At 43.1% G+C, this 23,564-nt stretch overlaps 1 protein-coding gene across 3 annotated transcripts in view; it reads left to right on the top strand.

The window, feature by feature from the left end:
• The window catches only part of CALCR (calcitonin receptor), a 243,969-nt gene that overhangs the window by 195,041 nt on the left and 25,364 nt on the right, over positions 1–23,564 (top strand). For all 3 annotated transcript variants that reach the window (XM_050939598.1, XM_050939599.1, XM_050939597.1), the window contains exons 8-11: positions 1,594–1,747; positions 7,936–7,996; positions 8,087–8,153; positions 12,541–12,759. In XM_050939598.1, coding sequence (XP_050795555.1) covers positions 1,594–1,747; positions 7,936–7,996; positions 8,087–8,153; positions 12,541–12,759 — 501 coding nt within the window. The remainder of the gene's footprint in view (positions 1–1,593; positions 1,748–7,935; positions 7,997–8,086; positions 8,154–12,540; positions 12,760–23,564) is intronic.

Here is a 23,564-nt window from a genome sequence, read left to right as displayed (position 1 = left end):
TTCCTCACAGCCCAAATAATCAGGCTGTGCCCTGGGGAGCTCGACAGAAGTCAATGGGAAGGAATCTGCTCCTTCAGCTGCAGAATGGCAGCTGTCATTCCACAGTCACTACTGCAGTCTTGGTGTTCTGGCTCCTGTGCTTCCCTGCCACAAGCCAGTGGATTCCAGCAGACACCACAGCAACAGCCTAGCCCATCGCATCCTCAAAACTCCCTTGCATGTTGGGATGCAAGAAGCCCCTCTGTATACAAACAGAATTCTCCTCATACCCACTGGCAATAAGATATGATTTGCAGAGAACTTGAAATCTTGAACTCTAAAGGCAACTGGCCTTGTCCTGCTCAATCCTCTCAGCTTGACTGTGCTTTATTGACACTAACCCATTTAGGGAGAGATAGAGTTGCTCCACATCATTGGAACTTTGGCAGGTAGGCAAAAAATGTTAGACAACTGGACTTGTCACGTTTCCCTCCATAACCTGTGAGACAATGGCCATGACCCCATTTCAGGTTTCTAGTAGCAATTGCCTTATGCAGGGCTTGTGCTCAAGTGAGTGCAAGGATTGCAGTTATGCTTAACCTCTCCTTGGTGAGAGAATCCTCACACCTTCCTTTTTGGAAAAGTGGCACAGGAGCTGGGCACAGTCTGGCCCTTTGTAAACACCTCTCCTTTTTTCCTCATGTTTCTTCCTTCTCTAAGAGCAGTGGAAAGTACAGCAACACTGCATATGCCTTTAGAGGCCCTCATCAGCATCCATGGGACATTAATCAGGAGAAACTCTCACTAACTCCAACAGCAGTTCATCCTCAGTAGGCAGTGAATAAGAGCTCTAGGTGTGATCTACACTAGCAAATGAGGTCAGTTTAACTATATTAGTGAAGGATGTGAAAAATCCACACCCCTGAATAGCATTGTTAAGCCAACCTACATCCCCATATAAATAGTGCTAAGTCGATGGAAGAATTCTTCTGTCAACCTAGCTACTGCCTCTCAGAGAGGTGGAAGATCAATGCCAATAGGAAAACCCTTCCTCTCAGAGTAGGTAGTGTCTACACTGGAGCACACAGCTGTGCCGCTGTTGCATTCTAAGTGTAGACACACCTGTAAATATGGTCCATCCCCTGTATACATTTTGGGGGATTATTAGTTATAAAATCAAACAGGAGAGCTGTTTATAGCTTGTAATGATTTGAATAAATGTAAAAGAAAACAGCTGAATTAGACATTTTGGCGGACTCAGTTGTTTATCTCTTCTGCACAGAACTTGTAAACAGCTTTTTCTAAAAAGCCCAGCTTCAATTCTAAAACTCATAGGCTGAAAATGTTTTGGAGTGTGGTTTTACCAGATCATGCTTTCTTGAATTTTGCTGTTAGCACCTGATTTTTATCAATTATGAGATACCTTGACTCCATTTTTCTGATTTATCAATAAGTTATAGCCCTGTCAATGACATTCGCTGAAGAAATCTAGCGAATGCTAGGAAAGGTTGTCTTGAAGCTTAGCACTGACATTTTGTTTGCCTGCTTGGATACAGTTTGTAAGCCATTGTCTGCCCAGATCTGCAGTTTACTACTCTCCAATTTCTCTGACAGGTAAGCTGCAAGGTGCTGCAGTTTTTTCACCAGTACATGCTTGGTTGTAACTACTTCTGGATGCTCTGCGAAGGCATATATCTTCACACTTTAATTGTGGTGGCAGTATTTGCTGAAGAGCAGCGTTTGCACTGGTATTACCTCTTGGGCTGGGGTATGTATTTTATCATTCATATCTTCTCAGTCACTTCTTTCCAATGTTTATGGCACTTTTATACACTAGGGACCTGATCTTGCCACCACTTGCACACATTACTAGCTTTATTCACGGGTGTGTATTAGGAACTAAGTTTGATCTCTTGGGATCCTAAATTTGAACTGGATTTAATTTATTTGCACAGGACAGTGTGTTCTCATTGTAATTAATACACACGTCTGTGAAAGTTAACAGTAGTTTGTATCCTTGATTATGGTAGTCTTGGAAGAAATGGCCAAGTGTTGAACATGCAATTTTCTAACCCCAGACATATAAGGTAATATAGCTAAGTATCTCAGAGCAATGTACAGATAAGTAAGTAAACATCCTCAACAACCTGTTACTGGCATTACAATTCCATGTGCTGCAGAGAACAGATGCAACAACAATGTAAATCACATGTACACAAGCTAGGGAGCCGTGTCTAGAATTCTGCTCCTTCAGCTCCAGATATGCAGGCCTCTATTGTGTCTGCAAAAGATGTCCCTAGGTTTGGAGTAATCATAGCGGTAGCCCTCATTCTCCTTTGTTGTTTGGCCAGTGAAAGGCAACGCATGCACATACACAGAGCCAGTCCCTTACAGTGGAATGCAGTCTCTTTCACTTTAAAATTATTTACTGTAAATCCAGCCCAGGTAAGTGGTGACAGAAGGCCCTTACCATCAATACTTTCTTTAGCTGGCTACAGATAATGAATTTCTGGTCTCATTCCAATTCCCGGTGAATGAGTGCCCAGCCCATATCACAAAACTCACGAACACATCTGGGAAGCAGCTCAGGGATCTTTGTCCTGCTTCTCATTTATATCCATTTCAGGATTCTTTCCCCAGGTCTATCTATTTCAAACCCAAGCTGCAGCTGACAGAATTTACCCTGTGCTGTCCAGCACGCCCTCTGCAGGTTTCATGTCTACTGAGCTTCTTTTCATTTATGATAGGAAGAAACCAAACCTCACCAGGAAAAAACAGTTATGTGCTTAGGTATAAACTAGGTGGGACAAAAATGAGAACTGGCTTGAACCTGCATCTGTTGCTTAATTCCTCCCCAACCATTTCTCCCATGACAGGTTGATTTACTTGGGGTTGGTCCTGCTTTGAGCAGGGAGTTGGACTAGATGACCTCCTGAGGTCTCTTCCAACCCTAATCTTCTATGATTCTATGATTCCTTTACAGAAAGCAACAGCAGAATGCAATGCTTCACCCCTTTCACTGGGAGGGATCACTTCTTAAGAATGTGGCAACCTCCTCAGCTCCTGAGCTATATGGGACTCAGTACTCCATGGATCACTACTGATCAGAGACCTTAAGAATTAAACATAACTTAAAGCTTCTCCCAGTTTAAGCCCCAGAGAACATCTCCTTCCTATAAATTTCAGATTAGATAGAAATCATCTCTCCCTTTCTTATGAGATTAGCAATGTTCATGGGAAGGGAGGGATTTTACATACTCTAGGATTTAAAAATGCATGGATCATTATGAGCCCTAAACAGCGGGAAGTTTTTTGTCCCTGGACAACTTCATAATTGGGGAAAGATATGTGCGTCGTCTCTGTCAGTTGAATAGTTCAGCCTGCACCAGAGCAAGTACATTGGCCTTGTGAAGGCTCCACAGTTCAGAGTTCAGATTTATTGTGGTAGATCAGGCCCAAACAAGAGAACAGTGAAACAGATACATTTCTTTTGGGGTCACATTTAAATTTTTCATTTCGGCACATTAAAAGGGAGTAGCCACTTAGAAAGTCCAAAGGTTGTCTGGAAGTTCTAGGGCATGGCTGCACTATAAAACATGCCACCATGGCACTGGCCCTCAGGGCTGCCCAGAGGATTCAGGGGGTCTGGGGTCTTCAGCGGTGGGGGGGCCCCGCTTCGGCGGTAATTCAGCAGCGGGGGGTCCTTCCGCTCTGGGACCCATTGCCGAAGTGCCCCGAAGACCCACGGCGGGGGCCCCCCTGCTGCCGAATTGCCACCGAAGACCCAGCACTTCGGCAGTGGGTCCTGCTTCGGTGGTAATTTGGCAGCGGGGGGTCCTTCCACCCCGGAGTGGAAGGACCCCCCACCGCCAAATTGCCGCCGAAGACCTGGAGTGGAAGAAGCTCTGGGGGCCCCAGCCCTGTGAAAGTTTTCCAGGGCCCCCGGAGCGAGTGAAGGACCCTACTCCAGGGGCCCCGGAAAACTCTCGTGGGGGCCTGGGGAAAATTGCCCCACTTGTCCCCCCCCGGGTGGCCCTGCTGGCCCTTAGTTCACAGAGTAAAATGTTGTGTAAATTCTCATTTCATGGCTAGTGAATGTGACTCATCTGTGTTTGAAAACATTGTATATGTACAACACTATATAAATTTAATAATGATTTTATTTCAGCGCTGTCAATATCAGCACTAGGTGAGCTGGCTTTATTTACCAGACCCACTAAAGCAATGGTAAAACATAGCTTTTAAAGAAAAGAAAATATCTGAGAAAGTTTCCCATGCTTCCTTGTGCTGAGGTAATTAAAATCATTGGATCAGTTCTGTCTGCTGACCTTGAGGCAACTGTGTATTTCTAGCATGATTTGTTGGAGCAATATTCCCTTCTGAGGTCCCTTTCTTTACTAGATATTATTTCAGTGTTTTAGTAAATTACCCCTAAATCACTGGTCAGGAGAAATAGTTTCAAATGCACTCCGTTACACTCTGTTTTGCTGTTTTGAACAATGTGAACTGCATTTAATTCAATGGGAGATCATTGGCTAGGGCTGTGCTGAAACAGATTCTTTCACAATGTAACTAGAAGTGCACTCAAGCCAAACTCCAATTTGTGCTGTAGCAGGAACAGGCCTTGTTTGTAGGGATTTGTCATATTTATCACTGGTTGGCTACTTTCAGATGCTTCCTAGAGGCTACAATTTGTGATTTTTCACACAGCCCAATATAGGGGACAGCACATAGCCATGCCACTCTGAGGAATCACCAAGAGAGGTGTGCCTGGGGCCTAAAGTTGCACCATCTCCTGCAGGGCTTCTTAGTCAGCCCAAGGGGTGTACGGTCTGTTTCATGTATAAGGATGGTACAGATTGCCCCTTTTCTTTCTGGTGCACCAGCCCAGCTCCATGCCCAGGTCTAGGAAAAGAGAGTGTTGAATCATGGTCTCATCTCCTTCTGTCACTCTCCGTGTGTTTTGCTTCCTGGAAGAAATAAAGTCCAAGCAGTTTTTATTCACTGTTTCTGCTTCTGGTTCACCGCTCCAAACTCTGTGGAACTGCACAAGGGCAGATCACAATTAGGCCTAAATTTGGACAGTAACATTGGAAATTAAAGCTAGATAAATATGAGCTTGCTGAACTGTAATTTACTAATGAAAACTTTCCACTGTGAGCTTAAGATGTACATTTGAATGTGTAGAGTCAAATTCTCTGTGCATATGCACCTAACAAAATAATAAAACACCACTCTCACCGTGTGTAGCACCACACCTATAAAACCAGGGGTTTACCTGAACCTGTACATTTTGGAATTACTAAGTGGCTCCATAGAAATGGGATCTGGAGCTATGTTTTTCCTGCTTCTTCTTGTGCATCATTGTCATTAAAAAGATTCTGCAACTGGAACATCACTAATAATGTTGTTAGTGATGCATGAAACAGAAAAAGATCCAGTTTGCTCTTCAGTAGCTGCATTGACTCTGCAGTCCTAACTGTAGTGAAAAATTATTTTGGCAGCTAAGTAAGTAGATATCTCTTGAAGACCCCCAGGGAGCTAATACAGTGACCAGAATGACATCATATTGACATACTCACTTTTCTGGCTCTGAGCATTCTTTGAAGCTGAACTGAACAAAGCTTAGCTTGCCAAAGCCTGAGTTCAGGTCTCTGTGTTTCTCCTAAAAGCACTGATAAGGTCACTGACACCCAAAGCAAGCAATCCAAAGAGCTACTTTCCTCCTACTATAGAAAGGAATAAAACTGTTTTTCAACTGGTTCACTTTGAAATGTATTAATTTTAGGGCTGTCGATTAATCGCAGTTAAATCATGCGATTAACTCAAAAAAATTAATTGGTGATTAAAAAAATAATCACAGTTTTTAATCACACTGTTAAACAATAGAATGACAACTGACATTTATGAACTCTTTTTGGATGCTTTTCTACATTTTCAAATATATTGGTTTCAATTACAACACAGAATACAAAGCGTACAGTGCTCACTTTATATTACTTTCGCTTACAAATATTTGCACATAAAAACGACAAACAGTATTTTTCAATTCACCTCATACAAGTACTGTAGTGCAATCGCTTTAGTGTGAAAGTGCAACTTACAAATTTAGATTTTTTTTTCACATAACTGCACTCAGTAACCAAATAATGTAAAATTTTAGAGCCTACAAGTCCACTCAACCCATAATACTCTGACCTAGTTAAACGCTTGATGACTGATTCACTACTTCTAAGGTACTAGTGGGGTGCCAGTGTAACTCAGAGGCAAGCACTGATGGTGATTCAGTTGCTAGCCCCCTAATAACTAGTACAGATGGATTCCAATAACCATGCAGACACTTAGCTAAAGAGAGAATTTTCCCAGGGTGGCAAGAAAAGCAAAGGTTGCAAATACCCTCGATATGGAGGCTTAAACACTTACAACTCAAAGTAAACAATAGCAGCTCTTATTTGGGCCACTGGGGCAGTCCAGTAGAGAGTTCAGAGTCTTCAGGCTTAGTGCCTGGGGTGCCCTCTTCAGCCCAGTCTTCTATTCAAAGCAAATAGGAACTTGCAGGTTTCCAAGCCAGGATCACTTAGTGGTATCTCTTTCATTGAGGCCCCTCTGTACTGGCTTCCTTCCCAGTCTCTGCTGCTTCCTCACAAGTCCCACACAGACCTGCACCCAGCAGTCACACCTGAGCTACACAGTTCCTGGTGGTTTCTCCATGCAACCAGCTTCCTTACTGCTCCTGGCTTGACATGCCATTGCCATTATCCTAAGAACCAGGACACATCCCAGGTCAGGGTCTTTCCATGTTTCTGGGCCTCCTCCACACACATGGTCAAGGGAAGGGATTGTGTAGCTTTGTTAGATAAGGTCGTTTCCTGCTTACCAGGTTCATCACAGTTTCCAAAGTAAAATAATGTATAAATTAATGCTATCATTTTAGCACAACCTCCCTTTTCATGGTTCTTAGCCTGTTGGGATGGGAAGTAACATGCAAGCAGAGGGAAAGGCTTGATTACTGAATCACCATGCTGTTAATGGCGTGGATGTCCAGAGATTCAAGGGTTTGGATGCAGGATTCTCAAGAACACCCCCCCACACACACACACACACACAGATGATTGGAAAACATCAAGCCTGCTCCTTCGGTCTAGGAAGAGAATAGAGCATGACAGGTTTCCATGCTTCAACCCAGTACAAGTGGTTTCCTTATGCGGGATTGGCATAAAAAGAAAAATGGGCCCCCTACAGCAGTCTGTCAGTGCAGTAGCCTCCCCTTTCACGTCAAAAAAGGACTTACGTGAGCTGATATGGGGATAGGAGGAGTCGGGATTTCTACCATGCCCTCTCTACTAATGATAGACATGTGGAGTAGGGCCATCTGAATGTACAGGGGCTGGGAATCAACAGGATTAGCAGAGTAAACACTCCAAGATCTCATCCACTTGTAAGACTCCTGGCTCCACTCTATACATTTTCTAGGGCCTGAGCCTCAGCTTCAGTGAAAGCAACCTGGTTGCTGTACTGTCATTTATCGCATGCAGAATAAGTTACTGCTGCTCTGTTCAGTGGGGATTTGCATACCAAGGAACTCTTATTTCCAAAGGGAATATTTCACGTAGAACTGCATGCTCCCTCTCTCCCCTCCCCAGTGTATCTGGCCATTCCCCCTTTCCCTGCAGATATTTCAACATGCCTGCAATGACTGACAGCAGCTTTGAGCTGAGATGGTAGCATGACACCTCTCCATGGCCACTTTTGACAGCAGTATCACAATTATTCCCCTCTGTATCTCACAACAAGAAAGCCATATGACCTGAAGTCAGATGGAATTATAATTCTTTTCTCAAAGCTTTGAATTCCCATTTATATGTGATTTTTAAAAAGAAGAAATGTTATTTTTAGTGTCACATGAACTGCATGCCAAAAAATATGAAGGCTGATTTATACCTTTAATCATTGTAGGATTTCCTTTAGTGCCAGCATCTATTCATGCTGTTGCAAGAGCCAAATACTTCAATGACAAGTGAGTATTGTATGTATTTTAAAGGTACTTAGCACATTTTATAGCTATGTATAAAAATGTGTTTGAGTTAATAATATATTCTCCCTCCAGCTGCTGGATGAGCGTTGACACTCACTTGCTCTATATTGTTCATGGACCCATAATGGCGGCTTTATTGGTAAGAATGTTATTTGTTATTATGTTAACAGTTGAGTTACTCTTCCCGGAAATGATGCAAAATTGCATTGTATAGAAGATTCTGTATCTTAAATAGGTTGCCAAGGATTTCAAAGGTAGCAAGTGATTTTGGATGCCCTACCTGAGACCCCTTAAAGGGACTTGATTTTCAGAGGGTGGGTGCTCAGCACTTTCTGAAAATCAAGTCCTTCAAGGAGTCTCAGGTTGGGCAATCTAAAAACAGAGACCTCCAAAATCATTATTCCTTTCGAAACCCGTGGCCAAGCTATTTAAACTACTGACTCTTCTATTCTATGCAGTGAACCTTACTTATGCTAAATGTGCTGCATTATATGTGGTATAAATGAAATAATTATGTTTCAGATTAGCCTAGGCAGGGTGCTGAGACCAAGTCAATAATTCAGCATTGGTTTTCATAAATTCAGAGGCAGAAGGGAACGTTGTGATCATCTTGTCTAACCTCCTGCATAACACAAGCCACAGAACTTCCCCAAAATAATTCCTGTTTGAACTAGAGCATAGCTTCTACAAAAATATCCAGTCTTGATTTTAAAATTACTTTTCCCTAGAAACATGACAGATCTTTACCAGATAGAAAATTACCAGTAATGGAGAATCCACCACTATCCTTGGTAAATTGTTCCAGTGATGAATTACTCTTTTTTGTTGGATGCTCTGCTAAAAGGGAAGAGAGGTAGGGAGCTAAACTAGAAAGAGGCTGTGGGGGATAAGAACCTGAATAGAATGCTTGAGTAGGGGAAGCACAGAGCACGAGACGGCAAATCAAGAAAGTTGCAGCTAGGAATCCCAAGGTTGCTTTTTTGGTTTTTTCCCCCACTCATTCTGTCTTGCCACCCTAGGCACCTACCTACAAGTTCTGCCAATATAGTAAAACCAACCCCGTAACTTCCATTAATGTTCATAGGACATGTGTATGCATCAGGGAACCCGTTAGTTCCACTGTCCTATTACTCAAGATACTCAAACTGGTATAACAGAACTGAACACCCTGAAATTTTGGGAAAGTTTTTATTCAAACCAAACATTAGTCCTATCTCCATTTGTCAGCCAGATGCACTGTGTCAGCATCCCAACAGATTCAGCTTTCATTGGCTTGGGGTCCGACATCTACTTGCAGACATCCACATTATTTTTCTGAGAGATCAAATGAGATGGTGATGAGCATTGTGGAAATATCTATAAATGAACATGGATCTGTTTCAGTGTAGTTAAAAATTGTTAAAATTTTGTTGTGAACCTCCTTTAAGAACTGTTATTGGATTTCAGCAATACTAAGCCGCAGTATGCTTCCTAAAAATTGTCTGGAAAATAACTTACTGTCTACGCTCTAAGGTTAATTGTTCTAATCACATATGGGAAATGGAAAACTACACATGACAGTTTTGTAATATAGCACTTGTGAAAACAAGTCACCCTGCTTGGTGAGGTAACAAATTTTCCTGCCTTGAATGAGAATACTCAGAGAGCTCCTCCTCTTTACAATCACACACAGCCAATGTTCCCTCTAATTTTTTATATCCACTTGAATTTTGTTATGTGCACCACTATGGAGGTGACATGTGACGGGGTGGGCCCAAGGGATTCGGAGTGGGGGCTCCGAGCTGAGGCAGAGGGTTAGGGAGCAGGGGGGTGAGGGCTGGGGCTTAGGGCTCTAGGGTGGGGCCAGGAATGAGGGGTTCAGGGTGTGGGAGGGGGCTCCGGGCTGGGGTAAAGGAGGGTGAGGGCTCCAGCTGGGGGTGCGGGCTGTGGAGTGGGGCCAGGGATGAGGAGTTTGGGGTGCAGGTTGACCTGGGGCTGGGGCCAGAGGACTCCCCACAGCCCTCTCCCTGCTGGCAGCAGCTCCCAGGGAGAGGCACTTCTCCCCGCCAGCAGCAGCTCCAGGGATAGGGGAGAGGTGCCTCTCCCTGCAGCAGCCCTGCATGCCCCCAACTTGCTCCCCTCTCCCCGGACCCCTGTGGCTGCGCTCCTGAATGGCCCTTTTGTCACAGACTCACAGGGCTCATGCTCTCTTCCAGCTCTGTACGGTCCCTGGGAGGAACCCTGTTCAGTGCGACAGCCCTTCTCAGGGGGCCACTCTCTCTCGAGGGTTAAGTCACAGGCCCCTCCGCCTCCTGGAATCACACCTCTCTGAACTCCTGTCTCTCGCCTTGGGCCCCCTCAGGGAGTCCATTCACTCTGTATCCCCTGAGTCCTCCACCCCCGGAGGGAATAATGCAACCCTGATCTCTAGACCAGAGTGACTCAGCCAGAGTAAAACAGAAGAATTTATTGAGCATCTGAACCCAGCACAGGAAACTCACCAGGCCCTCAGGCCTAGCATCTCTCAGCACAGTACATCTAGGTCTCTCCTGCATCCAAGTGAGCTCTGGCTGCTCTCTCTTGCCAGTCCAGCAGCCTCCTCCTTCCAGCCGAGGCATCCTATATCACTGTCCCCAACAGCTCCTCCCCATCCTCTGTCTTCCATCCCAGGTAAACAGGTTGCTGGGGCCCTTTCTCCTCCATCCTATGTTCCCCCTGTAGCTGGAACTGGTTGGTCAGGTAACTGGGGTCCTCTCTCCTCAGCCCATTGTCCTTCCACTGGCCAGAGCTGGCTGTCTTCCAAGCTGGGCTTGGTCACCAGGTCACCGGTCCCTAGGATCCCTCAACTCCAGGCCATTGTCCAGGATCCCAGGTGCTAGGCAAGGTCACACCTGGTCCTCTGCAACAACAAACCCTCTCCCACCATCTTATTAAACATGCAGTACACAGGGAAACTGAGGTGTGCACCCACACTGTTCATGTAAAACACTAGAAAATTCCTCACCTTCATCACACCTTTATAGCCTGCTGCACGGCTGTGCAGCTTAGAGGGAAATTAGCTCACAGCACCAGATTTATTAAAGCAGCCTAAAAAAATTTCTGCTGTCATAATGCTGAGGTCTGACAGAGGGCACATAAGACTTTTCAGATTTTTAATACTCTTCTCCAGTGCTGTATATTTCAGATACCCTAAGAAGAAGATCTATCTATCTATCATGTTTCTAGGGAAAAGTTAATCTTTTTCTTTAAAATAGAGCTAATCCAGGCATGAGAAGGCTCTTAACCTGGAAAGACAGAGTTTAAATTGCTTCTCGTGGGTGTGCAGGGGGTCAATGGTTTATGGGAGCCTCACCATCCCAGGTAATGCCTCCCCACCACCACCCCAATCCACAAGGGAGGGTGATCTTTAAGGGAGCTACTTATTTCCTTACCCATCCAGAAAAAGCTCCTCTGCCTTTGAGGTTGTAGGGGCTGCATTATAATAGCTGGTTTGAGACTGTGCTATGCATAATATGGATGTGTCATGGAAACATAATATCTGCTCTTTGTCCATCAGAAACAGAGCATGGCAGGGAGGTTCAAAGGAGTCACATCTTTTTATCTTGGTAGACATTTTTTTTAATCAGTTGCCTGAAGGAATTCTGAAAGTGAAAGTTAGGCGATCTGAGTCAGTGAAGTCTGGGGGAAGCCTGGAGAATAAGTGGCAAGTGGGGACACAGAAATCATTTTTTATTCCTCATTAAGCAGAGCACAAATGTAAAACATTTGAGGTATTTCCCAGTAGTTACAATATTAAAGCTTTTCTGATCATGGCTTTTCACGGTGGAAGGCCCAGATACCCTCTCTCGTCTATTTATGGAGTTACAACTATTTTAATATAGCTCTGAGTAATACAGCAAAATCATTTCAGTGTTTTCAAAAATCTGAAAAGAGCCTGTTACAGAGCAGAATCTGTCACTGCTATGTACATGATATCATGCCATCAATGTGAAAGTAGATGCGCTAGCTGTACTAGAGAGATGGAAAGTCCACATTCTACTTATACTCAGGCTGTACCATTTCCTTAGGGACCAGATGGCCTGATTTCCAGAGGCAATAAGCATGCACAGCTCCCATTGGCTTTAGCAGGAGTTCATCTGAATATCTGACCACAAAAGTGAGTGCTGAGCCCTTCTGAAAATTCTGTCCTTAATGCCCCAAACCAGCAAAGTACTTAAGCGCATGCTTAACTTTAAGCACATGAGTAGTACCATGGTATTCAGTGGGCATACTTTTAGTGCTTTGCCGGATTGGAGCCAGAGAACTCAGCACCTTACAGGATTGAGCCTTTATTGCCTAAAAAGGGATTTAGGGAACATATCTTCCATTGATGTAAATCTGGCAGTAGGTGTGTTAAGACACCCAAGGTTACATAGTTTGGTCTGTAAGTCAATCACAATGAGCTGTTGTTATGAGCTCTGATGGGGCCATGAAGCTGTGTTTTGTTGTCGTGCTGGGTTTTGTATTTTAATTTGAGTGTTTTACCAATAAAGACTCTGTTTTTTCAGGTAAATTTTTTCTTTTTGCTTAACATTGTCCGAGTTCTGGTGACAAAGCTAAGAGATACTCATCGGGCTGAGTCCAACATGTACATGAAAGCTGTCAGAGCCACACTAATTCTGGTGCCCTTACTAGGAATTCAGTTTGTCATTATTCCCTGGAGACCAGAAAGCAGACTTGCTGGAGAAATATATGATTACATCATGCATATACTAATGCATTACCAGGTATGGAATATCATAGCAAGTTAGGTTTACATGTATTTGCCAGTACGGTTAATTTTAGCAGAGGATTCTTTTGCCAAATGCTTTGTCTCTGAAAGTAATCGTGACTGCTTGGGGTTTTTTTCTTTTTCTCCAACATTTTCACATCATATATTACCTTCTTCTGTGGCTCTATTATTAGTGTGCAAACAGTCATCAGTAGCTGGGGAAAATGCTTCAAGAATTACAGAATAGTGATGTTTCTGCACTGACTAGAGAAAATTGAGATCTCAGAGGGCTTTAAATGTTCAAAGCCCTACTAATGCAAATGTGCTCAGACAGCCTTTCCGAAAACACTGCAGAGGGGATGATATTAAAATTAACTGTATGTGGAAATCACTGTGTCAAGGAAGAGATGTCTGTACACAGTGGAAAAAAGGATCAAGATGATTAAGGCTCAGTTAATTGTTAATTCACAATTTTAAGCTGTTTAAATTAAAATACATCTCTAACATTTGGATTTTATAAGCATTTTGAAAGAACAGCATCAATATTTCAAAAGGGCTGCCTGCAATTTTTTTTCTTTTGTACAGTAATGTATAATTTTCAATTGCTTGACTATCTACTCTGGCGTCAATGCATACTGTCCATCATTCACCAAAGGTGGTAGACTTCAAAAAATTGCACTTGTGATGTGAATATTAGACACGTGGAAAGTGAACAAGCATCCCATTGGCCTCTACTTTTTTTTCCATGAAGAGGCTCATAATGAAGAATTATTTGAAAGTTATAGATCAGTGAGCCAGTGTGCAAAACAATTCCCCTCCCTCCCAAGGGGAAAGTAATAACATAATAATTCAACTGATATCTGTGTATCAATTACTTTAACATTTTAGGCTGTATTTTCAGCTGCATGTACAATGATTATCTACCTCTCAAAATGCCTGAAAACCAATGTACCTGGGAAACCACAAATTTGCCTGCATATATAGCAATTGCAGGAGCAAAAGTCATCTATAACAAGTGCATGTGTATTTTAGTAGTTGTGGAACCTACACCGCTGTTCTATGCCTTGCTTATCAATTATAGTTCCCAGGAAAACTGCTCATTCACAACTTAAATGTATTTGGTGGAAAATGAAATTATTTTATGTAAAATGAGCTACTTGAAAAAAAACTATGTTGGATTTTTGCTAATAATGACACTCAATTATTTGTGCAAGTAAACCACTGAATGAAAAACTAAAAATAAATTCAGGGGGCCTATATTTCCTAGGTAGAAAAGTTTTCAGCAGAAGCTTTTTCCACTCATTTCTTATAAATAAATTTGATTCATTATTTAGGAGGTGCTTATTTCAGCATGGCCAAGTGCCTGATTAGCAGGGACAGCCAGGCGTGATTCTTAAAAGCTCCATCTTTATATCATAGTTCCCATCAGACATAGTGAGAAGGTGTGTATCTTTTCCTGTCGTGGGCACCTCTGTGTATTGTCATGTCTGTGGTCTTTAGGGATACAAGTATGCCTTTCCAAACATCGTAACTGGGTGTCAGGCTAATGATACAGCTATCTCCACTTACAGAAAGGCAATGTGACCGTTGGGATAATCATTTTATTTAATAAAGCACCTACCAGTGCCAGCAGGGCTGTCAGGAAACACAGAGAATGAATACAAAATCCTAATAACAAACAGTAGGAATTAGAACATACCACAGACAATGGAAAAAACAAACAAAATCCTAAACAGAGGTATCACTGAAAAAAAAGAGTAATCCTTCCACATCATTAGAAGGGAAAACACAGCTGGAAGAGAAGTGCCCTCAAACACGGTTGTAAAGTGGGGAGGGTTAAGGTGAGGCAGAGGTCCAAGGAAGGCAAATTCTACCTCCTATGGGCTTCCACAGCCACAGATCAGTTCTCAAGCAAATAAAATGGGCCTCATCTGCCTGACTCCAAGAGACGGGAATCCACTTGTGGATTACAAGCAGAGATAGTCTCTTCCATGCAGCCCAGACTTAAGCACATATCCAAGAGCAGGGCAGACTTTGTCACACTCATCTCTGGTCAGTATCTCCCATTGGTTAGTTTAGTCAGCTCCTCGTCTACTTTACTGGCTTTCTGGATCATATTCTAAGGCACCTGTCTCTCCCCATTCATTGTATAGGAATCCTAAGGGCCAAACTTGGCTTTATGGATCTCAGCGTGGTTCCTGAGATTTTCTAGGAGCCTAAAAGTTAGGCACCATGATGCTCAGTCTTGCAACCCTCCCATTCACACAGGCACTTGTCGCGGAAAAACTTTCATCTTTCAATGGTGGGGGAGTTAACACCTCTGAAAGACAGAAGTTTTGTCCTTCAATTGCAAGTGTAGACATAGCCTCACCCTTCATGGATCCCACTCTATGTTCTCTAATCTTGTTCAGAGAAGTTCTATGTGACATGTCAGTCTTTTATTCCGTATATCCCAGCATTCCTACCAACAGCCACCCGGTCACTGACCGCAACAACAGAAAACTTTATCTAGCATCTCCTAGTGTAAACAAATCCTGGGATGTCTGGCCAGAACTCTTAAAGTTGGTTGGTACAGAGCACTGGGAATATGAGTTACCTCATAATTCTCAGTATTTCCAATAGCAGTGGTATATGGTCATAATGTACTACATAGCAATATTTAACAACATGTTATTTCACGAGTGCCCTGCAGTTATCTTATTATGTGATCCTTAGCTGGGTATCAAAATTCAGATTTTTTTTTGGTAGTTTTATTATGAGTTAGAGTTTTGGTTCATTTTCAGAGCATTTCTTTCACAGGTATTTCTTATAACAATCACATATTCAGAATAGTCACATATGTGATCTGTGCATGCTCATTTTCTTCCAGCACCGTTGATGTAATTAGCAGTTATTTCTTTGTATAGTTTGTAACTTTTATGTTCAACTCTGAATTGTTTAAATACTTGTTTTCCTGGCATCTTCTCATAGATAGTATGACAGATCTGGGGTTTGTTTGTTTTTCAATAACCCATTGCAGCAGTATGTGACAATTGTGATTTGACATACTCAGGAGCGGCGCCAAGGTTTTTGGCACCCTAGGTGGGGGTCCTTCCACGCCCCCGGTCGTTGGTGGCAATTCTGCGGGGGGGGGTCCTTCCGTGCTCCCAGTCTTCAGGGCACTTCAGTGGTGGGTCCCGGAGCGAGTGAAGGACCCGCCGCAGAATTGCCAATGAAGACCCGGAGCGCAGAAGGACCCCCCACTGCCGAATTGCTGCCGACGGCTGCAAAATGCCACCCTCCCAAATCCTGGCGCCCTAGGCAACCGCCTAGTTCTCCTAAATGGAAGCGCCGGCCCTGGACATACTGAACAAACTTTCCACTCGCAACAAGTACAAGTACAGACTGCAATGCTGCAGTCTATTGTCAGAATAGGATGACTGAAGATCATGAATGACAGAGTATTTGTTCCCATAATAAACTGTACTTTTTTCACAGGGTATTATTCCCATCTGGAAAATAATACAGTGAGATGTTCCCTGATAGGTTTCCCACACCAAAGGTCAATTTGAATAATAGGAGCCACTCTTGCTCTAAACTGTTCTTTTTTCTTTATAAGATTATCCTCCACACTTATCATTTTAAGCAGAAGTGGTCTATTTCCCCAAACATTCTTCTTCACTGCAAACATATGCTATTCATTATCTGGGCTATGATAGGTTATTTGTTCATCTCTCAAATGCAGTGCCTCAGTATTGTCACATCATGTTTTTTACTATACATATGCCAAAATCCTCCTAGCAGATCTGTGGAGTTGATCTATAAGTTATAAAAAGGAAACCTTTTTTTTAATTTCCTCCAGTTGTGGCACTGAAAAATGGTGTAGGCTGGTGGACTCAGTCACCAGCCTGGGAAAATAATCAGCACTGCAAAGTTTAGTTCATGGTCTTTACCTCAGGGACCTGTTTATTCTCCAGTACAAAAAACGGAAACTTGGAGCAACAAAATAATGTAATAACCCTATTCTCAATAACCCTATTTGATTGTGGGGCTCCCTGGCTTCTGGCAGCTTAATGGACTAGACATCCACCCAATAGGAAGTGGGCTACAGGGCTCCCACGCCACTCACGGTCTTCTACTGTAGTCTCAGAAGAATTTATTCCTGGCCCTCTCCTAATCACAGGCTCCCTTAGGGAGCTGGGGCCTTCATGTATATTCCCTAGCTGGTAATCAGACCCAATAACATGATGCTGCCAAGCTGTGCTAGCACCTCCCTGCTAGTTTTCTCTACAGGGCTGGCTGCTTTCCCTCTGAACCTTAAATCCATGTTACAAATGGCTTCTCTGATCCAGATATGAATATCTGCTGTTTCTGCACCATAGTGGTTCAAAGAGATCTCTCAAATGGAAATTTAGAGCCCCCCTCACCATCACCAATACAAGTTGTATAGTTTCAAAATATGTGGAACTGAAGATTACATAAAACAGAAGAGGTACTTCCCCCTTAAGAGGAGTATTTAAAGCATAGCAGCTATCTCAGAAGCAGAAGCTCTAGCTAGAAGGATGGACACATCTATCCAACTAAACACAGACATCCACTAATGTACGTGTCACAAAGCAAAGATCTGAATTCCAGAACATCAAGTTAATTATGGATTTTCCTTAGAAGGCATAATTTTCAAAAGCCTGTAAAATCAAACTGGCAGTTTATGGAAGACATCCTGCTCCCATATATCTCATACAAAATTGCAGAATGTTGCACACAGGTTGCTTTCACCGGCACTCAGCGCTCAGAAGTCTCTTATGAGCATGAAGAAATTTCTCCACAGCGGCCCAAAGAGATGGACTTATATGGGAGAGCAAGCGGCATCCCATAAAGGAATGAAGTGCTGTGCACCAGGGAGTTCAGGTGTGAATTCTGCCCTCCCACTGTGCTTGCACTCATGCAACGCAAATCCCACACTGCCCCTTACTGCTGTCTATTGAGATCCAGCTACAGGTCTCCCTGGCCCTGATTCAGCAAGGTACATCAGTATGTGCCTAACTTTAATCCTGCTGCTGTCAATGGTGATATTCACGATGCCAAAAGCTACGAGTGTGCTTAAATACCTTACTGAATCAGAGCTCCTGAAAGTTGGAGTTAGCCCATCATAAGAAATAAGATTAATTCAACATTTTATATCAGCTTCTGAGCAAATGCTCAGTATTTAAGCGCTTGCCTTGTCAAATAAGGACACAGCTCACAAGAGGTCACAGTCCTCAATTACATGATGTTTGCTCTATATTTTCTAAGAGCAGGTTTGATTTTTTGAGAGAGAGAGAGACTGCCTGGAGCTTGTAAATTTAACTCCTGCTGACAAGTGGAGGAATTGCTTTCTGCAGAACAAAATTAACCATTTAAAATACCATTCTTCTTTACTCCATTTTACAATATATGCATTCATACACACCCAGGTTTAAAAGGACAGCACTACTGGTGTTTTGTGCCAAAGCAGACAGAAAGTTTTCATCCTGCCATGGAAAGCTAGAGCTATGGAGCTACTCCTGATAGGATGAATGCTTCTTTCATTTCCTGTTCTTTTTTACTTGGGTTGCTGGTCATTTTAAACTCTCTTGGTGTATTTCAGCCACTAAAAATGGCAAAAATATGTCTTCTGCAACTTGGCTATTTCTAGAGCACCATTTTTGTAGGACATATTCCTGCATAAAAGGGGCAGTCGTGGAGGCTCCAGCTGTGAGAGAATGGGATAGTGAGCACCCAAGCACTCAGCGTCAGCCATTTCTCAGCAGGAGACCTGCCATATTCCCTCCTCACCCTGACCATCCCCCTCAACGTGGCTAGTAGCAGAGACTTTACAGATGTTTTCTCTGCACTATACCACACATAAGTCTCTTATCTTTTTATGCCTCTCTATTCCATAAAAGCAGCAAAGAGTCCTGTGGCACCTTATAGACTAACAGAGGTATTGGAGCATGAGCTTTCGTGAGTGAATACCCACTTCGTCGGATGCATGTCCGAAGTGGGTATTCACCCATGAAAGCTCATGCTCCAATATGTCTGTTAGTCTATAAGGTGCCACAGGACTCTGCTGCTTTTACAGATCCAGACTAACACGGCTACCCCTCTGATACTCTCTATTCCATGCGAATCATAGGGCCTTCACCACTGCCCTCCATCTTTGCTGCTGCAGTCTTAAGCTATGTCTTCACTCATCGCCAGCTATCCCTCGATACAAAGATGATGTCTGCCAAGGAGAAAAAAGTCATTGATGAGACTTATGATGGCTGAGGAATCTAATCCATGTGCTACATTTTTTTCCATGTAGATGACAGGTAGTTGCTCGGAGAGAGCACAATTGCTGGCCAGGATGCTGTACACTTTGCTTCCTTCCCTGATGTTTCGCAGCCTCTTGAGCAAGGCGATTCTCTTCAAAACAGGCTGAGGCTCAGTATATGATACAATGCCATTGCAGTCTATTGCCAGGCAGCTTTTCCAATTCGTGGGATCGGTGCCTCCCTTCTAAAGATATACTTTCAGGTTTCCTTGTAGTGTTTCCTCTGTCCCTTGCAAGCCCTCTTACCATGACTAAGTTGAGGAAAGTAATGCTGTCTACACTGGAGGTTAATCAGCTTAACTACATCACTCAGGGATGTGGATTTACCCCTCAGCTATATAGTGAGGTTGACTTAACTTTTTAGTGTAGACCTGCCCAGGGGCAGTCCTAGACCAAATGACCAGGTAAGGAGCATTTTCAGTCCTCCCCACTTCCCATTTGTTAAACTTTTGAATACATTATTTTTATTACATTTATAGCCCATTTTAGTACTTGGATGTACAATATGCATGCATGATTGATCATCGTCGACTGAAGATATGTTTTATGAGGCTGAGCTTTGAATAGTTGCACACACCACTCACGACTGTGACTGGCAGCGTGAGCAGAATACTCAAAGCTATCCACATTAGAAGAAGTATCCTTCAGCACTGCATCATGGATGAATTGGAGAACTTGGAGTGAAGTGTGCTTCCTGGGTTGCAATATGTGACGGGTTGTCCAATTCAATATAGAGGTCTTTAACATTGACATCCAAACATTCCCCATATGTCACCTCCAGTGAAGGTCCATACAATTTTTCAAAAGTATTTTCCTGTCCACCAGCAGTATACTAAGGTTATACAAAAAAAAAAAAAAAAACAGGTCTTTTTGTGGTGCTTCATTTGTCCAAACCTTTCCTAGATGGATACTCAAGCAGTGTCAATGAGTGAGCAAAAAACATCTATTCTGAATTTTTCTTCTGAGCTTCCCATCACCTCATCTCTGCCCTTATAACCAAACTATCTCTTTTTCCAATGAATATGAGTTTCCTTGAAGACAGGCTCAACTCTTCAGTTGTTCTCTATTTCTTTGGCAGCAGTGATAGCGTCTGTCGGGAGTGCAGTCCATTATTATGGCATAGTACTTCACTTTGCCGAGCCACATCAATATGTTTTGAATTATTTTGCTGCAGTCATGGTCCATAGTGTCTTTGCAAAGTAGTAGATGTAGGTGCTCAAGCATGACATCATCGTATTTCCCAAGGAGCTCTACCAAACCAAGGAAATGTTCAGTGAACAAATTATCCGATGAGCCCCAGAAAGTCAAATTATTCTTTGCAAGGAAGAGGGTAATTGAGATCAGATGCTCAAGCACTTTCCTCCAGTGCTGGGTTTCTACATTAATAATGTGCAGGTTTTCTGTGTCTATGCATTTACTCAGCTTGAGCCTGGATTCGAACTCCATTCATTTGGAATAGACCATAAAATGGCCAGGTTACTTTCCATGTTGCTTCAGAGCATCAGCTAAGTTGTGCCAGTAATTGTACCTGGAAAGCACATGCAAAGATTTGGCATTCTTGTCAAATATTTTGTAACAAAAACAGAACAATTTGTCAGTTGATTTCGAGTAAACTAGCCAACACCAATTCAGTTTCTCACCATTCTCAAGCACACTTTCGCAGTCTGACTTTGAGAAGTGTCGCTTCTGCTCATTTTTTGGAAACATAATATCCTCAGTTTTGCTTGGCCAGTTCAAAATTGTATGATCAATATTGGCAGAGTGTAGGATGGCCAACCATAAAGCAGGACCTGATATATCAATTTGTGATGTGCCATTTTTCTCATTGCTGTTTCTGTCATCATGTGAGGCTGACTCTTCTTTATCATTTCTCTCCTTCTCATGTAAACCATATTTTTATCTGTCATTAGTCTCCTTTTCATGTGAGTCACATACTTCTTTATCATCACCTCCTTTATGCTGCCATCATCATTTTCCTCACATTTCCATCCTTATCTTCAGGTAAATCTGTTAATTCCTTAGTAATAGGACTTCCATCATCTACACTTGACTCCTCAATTTCTTCAGTACTGGGACAATCGCTACTACCTAAAGCAGGGATCGGCAACCTTTGGCATGCGGCACGCCAGGGTAAGCCCCCTGGCGGGCCAGGCCAGTTTGTTTACCTGCCGTGTCTGCAGGTTCGGCCGATCACTGCTCCCACTCGCCGTGGTTCGCCGCTCCAGGCCAAAGGGGGCTGCGGGCAGTGGCAACCAGCACATCCCTCAGCGCGTGCTGCTTCCCATAGCTCCGGTTGGCTTTGCCATGGTGAACTGCAGCCAGTGGGAGCTGCGATCGAACAAACCTGCGGACGCAGTAGGTAAACAAACCAGCCCGGCCTGCCAGGGGGCTTACGTACCAAAGGTTGCCAATTCCTGACCTAAAGCCTGGTCTCTGTTGTGCTGTTTCAGATATTTCCCATCAAATTTGCCCTTTGCTGCAAATTAGATTGCAATGGAGCTTTTCATTTCCTATGCTGAGCTCCTGAAGGCTTCTTCAGGGGCATCTTTTATTTTCCACAGGGGAAAACAGACAGTATTAGGGAGAGCAAAAGTCGATGTTCCACAGTCTTAGAAAGTCATCAAATATTAAGTGTTAAGTATGGCAAAAGAAGTAACAGTATTTCTTTTACATTGTTGCATAGATATGGGTTCAATAAATATTTCTGGTGTCTCATTAAATATGTCCTTTGTTAGTTGCTACTTACAGTCTTCAAGTCTTAAAACACAAGTACACTTATGCAATTACACAATAAAACAAGATTCACAGTATCTCAGCTTCACTTCACTTCATTCTTATATCTCACTGACTGACTGGCAATTCCTCACTCCTTAAATACTCGCAAGGGCACAGCTGACAACATTTTAGGAGGTTCAAGAAAAATGTAGTTCTCAGAAAGTCTGGAAGGCTCCATGAGATTCTACAAAAGTCCAGAATATTCTAGAAGGTTAGTGAAAAATGAATCCACATACAGAATATTTGAAACATTTTCCTTCAAATATTCTATTTTCTCTTTTGTTGCTAACAACATAAACAGCACTCCAAGCCTGGCAACCCCCAAGCCCAGCACCCCAGGCAGTTGTCTGGGTTGCCTGCCCCTAAATCTGGCCCTGAACCTGGCCTTAGCTTCTTCCTATGTAATTTTGATCTTTCATTTCTCCTTCTATTGTGTGTTTCCATGGTCTATTTCATCTCCTTTTGCCCTGGGTGTTCCAGTCTAATGTCTGTCTTGTTATATTACTTGAGTCTGTCCTCTGTGTTGTCCTAGTAATCTTCATTTTCATTCCATAATTTCCTCTCCTATTGGTTTCTGCTTTGTCTTCCTTCAGAGTTCTTCATTTGTGATAATTTTTTTTGGCCATCTGGTCATTAGGATTTGTCTAAGGCAGCTGTTTATGAAAACGTAGAGTTCAGATAATATGGTTTTAATAAGTCTCCAAGTTTCAGCACCATATAGTAAAATCAACTTTACAGTGATGTTAAATATTCAGTGTTTAATTTCGAGGTCAAGATTTCTGTTTCTCCAGAACTTTTAGAGTTACACGGGCTTGAACAGTACTTGTGATTAATTGGGAAGGGTAATACAGAGACAACTCAGAGTAGGATACTTCACATCTCAGCTTCCATGTCCTTAAAGCGCAGTTCCATTCTGCATGCAGGCACAAATTTGCTCAATTTGGTGACAAATAAATGTTTACTGCTCTTTTCTACTGTCTGCTCTGCAGGACCTGTGTGTGTGCACCAGATTCTGTTCTGGCTCATACCTGCATCCTCACCAAAATGGTTCATTGAATTTCAGTTTCAAGACCAACTATCCAACCCCCACTGTCTTTGAATGCTGCCATTTCTTAAACAATACAATTCCACTGAAGGCAATAGGGTTACACAGGTGTAATTGAGGGCATGGAGGTGCACACAGCTTATAATGGCACCAATAGCGTCGAGGGGTCAGGCCCACACTCAGAAGGGGCTCCAGCACTGAGACTCTGGCCCTGCCCCTGCTCAGCCTCTTCCCCCCAAAGGCTCTGCCCACCACTCACGCCTCTCCACCCCGTCATCCCCTGCTCACTCCTCTCCGCCTCCTCACCCCATGCAAGCAGTGGGTGGGGCCTCGGGGGGAAGAGGTCAAGTGCAGGGCCTTGGGTGAAGAGGTATAACTGAGGGCAGCATCAAACCTGCAAAATCATTATTGCTGGTGATGAGGCACAATCCTGAAGGCAGGCAGTTTGGCTGCCAAAACTCAGGCTGAGCTTGCAGGCCTAGCAGTTAGAAAGTATCTCTTTATTGGTAAAATTAGCACATTTAATATGGAGTCATTGAGATACAATCCATGTCAAACCCCATGGAGCTATTTTTTACAAGTCACCTTTCAGAATGTAACTCCACTGTAAGACACTGTAGTGAAGTGAAAACCAAACCAAATAATTGTCAAGCAAAGAATGTGCTCAGACCAATATTGGTTTCCAAAC

Source organism: Gopherus flavomarginatus, chromosome 2 (assembly GCF_025201925.1).
Source record: "Gopherus flavomarginatus isolate rGopFla2 chromosome 2, rGopFla2.mat.asm, whole genome shotgun sequence".
In the NCBI taxonomy this organism is placed as follows: Eukaryota; Metazoa; Chordata; order Testudines; family Testudinidae; genus Gopherus; species Gopherus flavomarginatus.
Note: the sequence above shows the minus strand (reverse complement) of the source record. Positions and strands in the feature narration are given on the sequence as shown.